Source organism: Erpetoichthys calabaricus, chromosome 18 (genome assembly GCF_900747795.2).
Source record: "Erpetoichthys calabaricus chromosome 18, fErpCal1.3, whole genome shotgun sequence".
In the NCBI taxonomy this organism is placed as follows: Eukaryota; Metazoa; Chordata; class Cladistia; order Polypteriformes; family Polypteridae; genus Erpetoichthys; species Erpetoichthys calabaricus.
Genome location: NC_041411.2, coordinates 31,121,941 through 31,129,561, shown reverse-complemented (window position 1 = coordinate 31,129,561; position 7,621 = coordinate 31,121,941). Strand labels below are relative to the sequence as shown.

The following is a 7,621-nucleotide window of genomic DNA, read 5'->3' as shown; positions in this document are numbered from 1 at the left end:
CACCGTCCAGTCTTCCACTGGTCGAATTACTCTTGAAAGAAGGATGTATCGTAATGTTATTGTGTAATTTATGTCCGAGTGATGGGCTATGCAATAGGACAAGATTAGTTGTATTCAAAATTGGTCGAATAATTCTGACATGTAAAATTTTAACAGGCGACAATAAAGGTAATATAGTACATATTCCACAGATAACAACTGACACCAAAGGAGATCTTGATATTCCATTCATATTAAAACATTTAGAGTTTCCCATTAGAATAGCTTTTGCTATGACAATTAACAAAATCACAGGGAGAAACATTCAAAAAAGTCGATTTATTTATTAGAGAGAAAGAAACGATATTCACCCACGGACAGTTATACGTTGCACTCTGTCACGATGCAACTCCAAACATGGAATCAAAATTCAATGCAATATTGACAAAAAAAAATTCCAAATAATTGTTTTTACTGAAGTTTTACAGTAAATGTGCAAGTTTAAAAAGTATTTGCGTGTTAATTTCAAAGCCAAACAGAACAAAAACCAACTCAACAAATATCTCTAAGGCAACATGAAACAATTTTCTTTCAATTTATTGCATTTTACTATTTTTTACTATAGTTAATTACTCGCTGTAATGTAAAATAGTTGGGAATTGTTACATATGCATAATATACCTATGAAAATAATCTGTTTAAATTGTACATCCACTTCCCCATACGTGAGTGGCAGAGACGCAAAGCGCCCACCCAGGGATTGGTGAGCGAAGCTAGCAGGGGGCAGAGCCCCCTAGTAGTCTTAAAGATTTTTTAAAAATCTATGCATGTTCATTTTTATGTAACATTTAAACCACCCAGATGGAAATTAATCAATCTAGTTATCCAATCATCATCATACCGGTTCATTTTTCATGGTTGTAGTGCATAGCAGTTAAAATCAATAGTTTATCACTACAGTTTGTTCTAATTGGTTATGAAAATACACATTTTTCTATACTTTCATATTTGATATACATGTAGTTTGAACTTGAACACAAACACAAAGTATTTTTACATGTACTTAAAGTATGAGCCACTATACAAAACCATCCAGAGAGAGAAAGAAGCAGAGAGGTATATATTAAAGATGTATCATTTATTGGGCAAATATAGTAAATAATTTATACATAAGAAAACAAAAAAATCTGTGTGCTTTACTGATGAAGTCACACTATTGAGCTTTCGGACTTTTTCTTTGGACCTAGTACAATCTGTACAATGCTGAATAGCCAAAGAAGCTCAATAATGTACAGGGAACTGTAGCAGAAACTCTAGTTTGCAGATATTGATGTTCCAAGAAGTGAAAAATCAGCATTATAAACTAAATATTTTCCGTATTTTAGTCCTTTGCTGACTTTCCTGGTGGATTGGGGGGTTTGGGCTAGCATTAGGACTGTGCCACAAATACCAGAAATAATTTCAAATTAACAATTGTTCTTAAGACTAGAGGATTATCACCCAAACACACAAATAAACTCAACAGAATCATATCAATGGAGAAAAATCTAAAATTACATCCCCCCCCCCCCCCCCAAAAAAATCCATTAGACAGGGAGAACTGTGCATTAACAAACTTAGAACATTAGACTTAGAACATTTAATTTACAGAGTAGATTCAAGGAAAGGGTGAAATGAGGACAGTGAACAATTATCTCAAATATACAAACATTTTTGTAACAAAAGAATTATATTGTATTCAATCATTCTTTACAGTAAAATGAAGATATAAACTTATTATAGTTGACATATACAACAATACATTTAAAGGGTTGATCTGATTTTCTTGGCTTTGTTTTAGACAAACACTATTGTTGCAAACAATTTTTAAGAGTTTTGAGTTAAATTTCATATACTATAAAGTACATGGGCAAGTCATTAGGCACCCTTAAAGCAGCCGTCATAAAGAACAAAAATGCTGAAGCAAGTTTTATGAAAGAAAACTCCTGTGCTGCACCATCATTCACGCTGGCCCCTGTACTCAGGTATTCCCAGCGCAACATCATAAATCTGCTTGGTAAACAGAAGCAGCAGTTCCTGGGGACACACTTGTTCACAATAACTTCTCAAAAAGTCTAACTTCACAGAGGCTGATTGGAACATGTGTGTCCTTCACCTGCATATCATCATGCAGGTGTTTACCTGGTGAAAATGAAAGGAAAATCCTGTAATGTTGGCAATAGGAGAAGGGACATGTAAAAGACATCACATTTTAACCTATTTAAATGCCAGAAACTATACTCCCATGTAATAATTGCTAGAAAATATGTCTGGATGCTGTTATAGTCATCAATTGCAAAGAAGAAAAATAAAATTAAAAAAAAAAAGTCATGCAAGGCTTTAATGAGTTTTTAAAGAACCATAGCCAGACTCCCAGGACTGAACACGGTTGTAGAGGGTGGAATGTTGTTTAGGACCACTACCAATCCACATCTAGACATAAAGTTCACCGTTTTCACAGCTTTGCAGTACATGTCACCAATTCATCATTTCACCTGGTGTCAGCATTAAAGTGAATGAAATAAAGAGAAATGCAAACAGAAGAAACTAAAAATTAAAGGAAAAAGGATGTTGATTGTCAAGACATGTTCATGTATTTTACAATTGAAATATTGCAGGAAGCCATTGGCTTTGAACCTCTGCATTTGGATTACAATTACCATGACAAGACAAACATTTTAAGTGGTTTCTACAGCTTATGGTAAAAGAACACGGCTTTTATGAATCTGAAAGGAAGTGTACATCAGAACCCATGAGTGAGTATAAGGATGCTTCATACAAATTCAGAAGGATTGCAAAGTAGAAATCTGTCCAGTAGTGTGAAAAAATGACACATGGGCAGTGTTGTCAGACAGTAGATTTGAATGAAACAAAACGGAAGCCAAGTAGCACAGCACATTTTCAGAAAATATTTAAATAAATACCTAGACTATTTTTACACTCTTTTGCTTATACCATTGAACACGGCAACAACAACTGAAAAGGTGTAACTGGCAGTCAAAAGCAGTAAGATGTAAGTGGACAGACATATGAACACCCAACACAGTAGAGTGTAACTAAAAAAGGGGTACAATTTCCCCCCCCCCTCAGTCTTTAGACAGAAAAAGACAAAAAAGGGCTTATATTTTTAAGACCATTGGGGTATAGTGTAATCATGGAAAAATATGCAAAACACACCACCTCAAGTAAGAAATAATTTATTAGGTGTAACGTAGCTTACCTTGGTTTAAAGGCAGAGTATGTTATATACATAAAGATTACAGAATGATTTATGAATGAATTCACGAATGTTATCAGTATTGGTATCAGAATGTAACATGAAAGACACAGGCTTTCATTAGGATGCGATATTAAAACTAAAGGAGCTTTGTGGATGGTGGTTTCTGAGGGTGCTTACTGCACTATCAATAACTGAACACCAAACATATTAATGGCTACATAGTTGACAATTTTATAGAGGTGAACTTGACCACGTGGCAAATGGTGAGCAGTAGCAAAGTTACATTAAAGTATAAGACTACTTGCTTTGTGCATGAGGAAATGCATTTACCATACATACCTTCCTCATCCTCCTCCTGCCATTGGGGGTGGAGTTGGGCCTCCACCATGATTTATTCGTCCCATTCTGCGTCTTCCTCCAGGAAATCCTGGGGGGCTAACAGAAAAATAGGAAAGGTGTTAGTGCTGATATCTAGAATCAACTTTTATTGTCCTGTTAAACTGCATTTGTTTTATTTGAATACTGGCAAAGACAAGATTTACTGTTAAACTAAGACTTAATCACTAGGTACCCAAGATAAAATCATTACTTTTACCGATCAGACATTTTTTTCTGTGCCTTAGTCAGTGAATACATACTAAAATAAGCCTACACAGCTTCCTGAAAGTTTTCAACATTGAAATTAATCATTTCATACAACATTTGGTAATTCTTTGAAATGGACAAAAAGAACATAGTGTACCTTAAAAGAAAAATGTATACTACATGCCTACGTTTTCATACAAAAATAAAAATTTTGACAATGTGTCCATTTCCTAAAAACAGAAAAGTAATAAAACTGTACAAGATTCAAGAATTACTGTAGTGGCGTATTTTCTTGCAAAATAACCCAAGCTTTTCTTATAAAGCCAAGACATAACAACACTTGCAAGACATTTTTAAAAGCACATGGTAAGTAAAACATAAGACATCTTATAGAAGTTGCCAATCTTGTCACCACCATGTACAATGCTCTAAAACACTGTTACAGCAACAAAGAGGAAATTTTTGTACGAAGAGTCTAGTCCGCACCACCAAGACAACCCCCAGGATCTGCAAATTACAGACTGTAACATTATCATTCTATTCAGCACTCGTGGAAAGGGAGATGCAACAAGTTGAAGTGGGTCTAACAGTTTGCATATTCTGTGTATGAACTCAATGGTTTTCTCCATGTATTCCGTAAGAAAGTGTTCTGTGATTGACTAGCAGGACTGATTCTGGCTTCCTGCAACCCTGTACTGGTGTAAAGGCGATCAGAAACTGGACATAAAGAAAAAATGGTAGAATGAAAACAAAGATTATGAATACAGCATTACAGTCAAGATGTTAATATCTTGTTTCAAGAAACATCACTTTGTGGCAAAGTAACTCTAAATGTTGCATTCTGTGGAAAAGGGAGTTGGTTGGAGAATTGCAAAAACGTTACAATAACCTTTTTTCGGTATATTTTCACTTTTTTTTTTACATTTTTTTTTTTTTTTAAAAAAGGGAACAATTACTCTACAATCAAAATTTTATGGGATAAGCACTCACTCAGAACTGATTAAGTGTATTTACAGACTTAATACATTTCTATAATTGTTTGATTTTAAGCTCTTATATGCTCTCAGACACCGGTTAAAAGCTCAATTACAGTATAAATAACCTTTCACCTATACTTTAAAAGGCTGCTCATCAGAAATTGCCAGCAAATAGACACAGTAACAGGTAAGAACATCCACATCACGGAATACGTTTAAAAGAACCCAAACTTTAAAACCAAACTCATTTTTAGAAAAAAGTAATAAATACTAAAGCATTATTTAGTTAAAATTAAACTTTCATTAGAATTAATCATTAAGAACTTAAAGGCAGGAACATCTAAAGACTGGTTACACTCCAATATACTACTTTCTAAGAACTAAGTTTAACAGCAATAAACCTAAACATATCACTTTATTATGCAGTACTCTCGGGTCTTTAGATGTTCTTTTCAGAGATTACCAATTTTATGACCAAATAATAACAGTACCTACCCTCGACCGTCATAAAAGCGAGACGAGGATGTGTTGCCATTTTTGGATAAATCAGGCTGGAACAGAGATTGAAAACTGCAAAACAAAAGTATGTTATATAGTAAACTGTCAGATATTATTTCATCACATCATCATAGGGAAGTGAAGTAATGAGACGACTTACAATAAACCAACAAACTCCACAATGCCCCAGAACAAATCCGAGAAGAAAGAAAGTCTCCAAGGCGACTGTGTCCGGCTATTCAATACCTGACCTAAAAAACACAACGCACACAGATTTTAAAAACTGCATTATAAGAATGTGCAGTGCCACAGTTCAGATGAAAAGGAAATGCATGCAAATTAGCGAGAACCGGAGCTGGCAGCTGTACACAAATCTGCACAGACTGCCATGTGTTTGACGACCAAAGTGAACTAACAAGAATCAGGAATTTGGAAGCACCGATTTAACATACACAAGTAGATATGTACTTTGGAAAACTTATTCCAATTTCTTCAACAATTAATATTAAATCAAAGATCTCCATCAAAACAGAAACTTGAAAATAAACCTGAATATTTCTAAGGCTCTATTAGCTTACTCCCGTTTTTGTCAATTCCTACAGCTGATGCTACTTAGACGACTTTTCTGTTTTAACAAAGTGTGTGAGCACACATACATACATACATATACACAAATATATGTGCGTGTGTTTTGTGTACATAACAACATATGACAAAACAAAGCTATCAACACTCACCATTCGACACGTAAACCATCTTCTTCGTTGCACTGTGTCAAAAGCTCTGTTACGCACTTCCTTTTCTGGCTGGGCTCGGGACCGCGCGCGTCGTCACGCAATAGCGTGCGCGTACACGCTCACTACCAGACGCTGTTCTGAATGTTGGAAGGCGACCTTTAATGACCTGGAAAAGCGAATCACAAGCGACAAGTTCGTACAGCCGCATGGAATACACTGAGGGCAAAAATTGAAGTCAACGTCTCACTGCACTTTAGGACATGAAGGTTTTCCACAGGCTAGGTAGTACAGATTTGTAGGTTACATCCTGAATATGAACAGAGCAAAGGAGTAACTGGTTAGATACTTTATTAAAATTACAGGTCCAAAATATATTTTAAACATAGTTGTTTAGTATGGCCCATGTTTAATTGTTTTAAATAATGTTTTTTTCTTTGTATCTCATTTTTTGTACTTTTTCTACCTTTAATGCGTCCACTGATTTTATAAATTTAGTCTATAAATAAAATATTGTCAGAGTTTGCATTGACTGAGATTGTGGCGCTTTATTGACTTGTGATGGGCATTATGCGTCTTATTGACGAGCCAGATCATTTTCCTTCATTTACCAGTCTGAACTGGATCTCCAACATTCAAATCCTAATCTAACATTAGGTATGGTTCTTATCATGTAAATCAAACAAAACAGACCTGAATCCAGGTGTCATCAGCCACAGAATTTACATAGTTCAAGGGTATATACTGTACATCTTTTCAGTAACATCACCGTGAATGGGCTTGAGTGCCTTCAGTGAAATGTATTTACAACAGTCACTTACTCACTGGATTTGAATTAGTGTTTTCTTACCATTGATTACAAACTGCAATAATGATCACTAAATCACAACAACATCATCATTTATGAATATTTGTCTTTTGCTCATTGCCGTGTGCTGCTTTATTTTGCATTGTTGTTTCATATGTTGTAGTGTTCAGTGTTGTGTTTGTGCTGCCCTTTTCTCCAAGCATTATGTATCAGTTCTTATTTTATATTAAGTGATTGGCCAAGTACAAGTAAGCATTCAGTTGACATTCAACAAAACCGTAACACTGAATTTTTGCAACTGCCACATTCCTATTAACCTGAGCCTCTGTATGTACTTTAATTTCTTTAAAAGAAAAAATAGAAAAAGCCCAGTATAGGAATGGGTTGCTCACAAAAACTGGTACCTGTGACATTTAAGGGGTGGGAGGCATTTGTAAAGTTCTGTTTTCCAGAGGGCCATAGTTTCCTAATATACAGTTATGTTAGGCGTGTGATTTTGAACAGCCTAACACAAAGAAAGACAAGCAAAGCCACTTTTGTCACATGTGCAGTGTGTTAAAATGTGATTGCTAAAAAAAAGGAATGTATAAGTGATAAATGTGAATTTCCCATTGGGATTAATAAAGTATCTATCTATCTATCTATCTATCTAAATGAGAAGAAACAAAACACCATCCTTAATACTGAGATGGTCCATTCTGAGCTAGGGAACCACAATGTCTGCTGCTTTGTTTATGCAACAAGCAAGAGAAATGATGAAAAGTAAAGCCATCTTTTTACC

At 35.0% G+C, this 7,621-nt stretch overlaps 1 protein-coding gene across 1 annotated transcript; it reads right to left on the bottom strand.

The window, feature by feature from the left end:
• Positions 1-1,098: 1,098 nt before the first annotated feature.
• On the bottom strand, positions 1,099-6,155 carry selenok (selenoprotein K). The gene is made up of 5 exons (XM_028824684.2): positions 6,036-6,155; positions 5,459-5,549; positions 5,296-5,370; positions 3,578-3,673; positions 1,099-2,160 (listed from the first exon to the last, which is right to left on the bottom strand). Exons 1-5 carry the CDS (start codon positions 6,052-6,054, stop codon positions 2,157-2,159), a joined length of 285 nt encoding a protein of 94 aa, XP_028680517.1. The 5' UTR covers positions 6,055-6,155; the 3' UTR covers positions 1,099-2,156.
• Between the last annotated feature and the right edge of the window lie 1,466 nt (positions 6,156-7,621).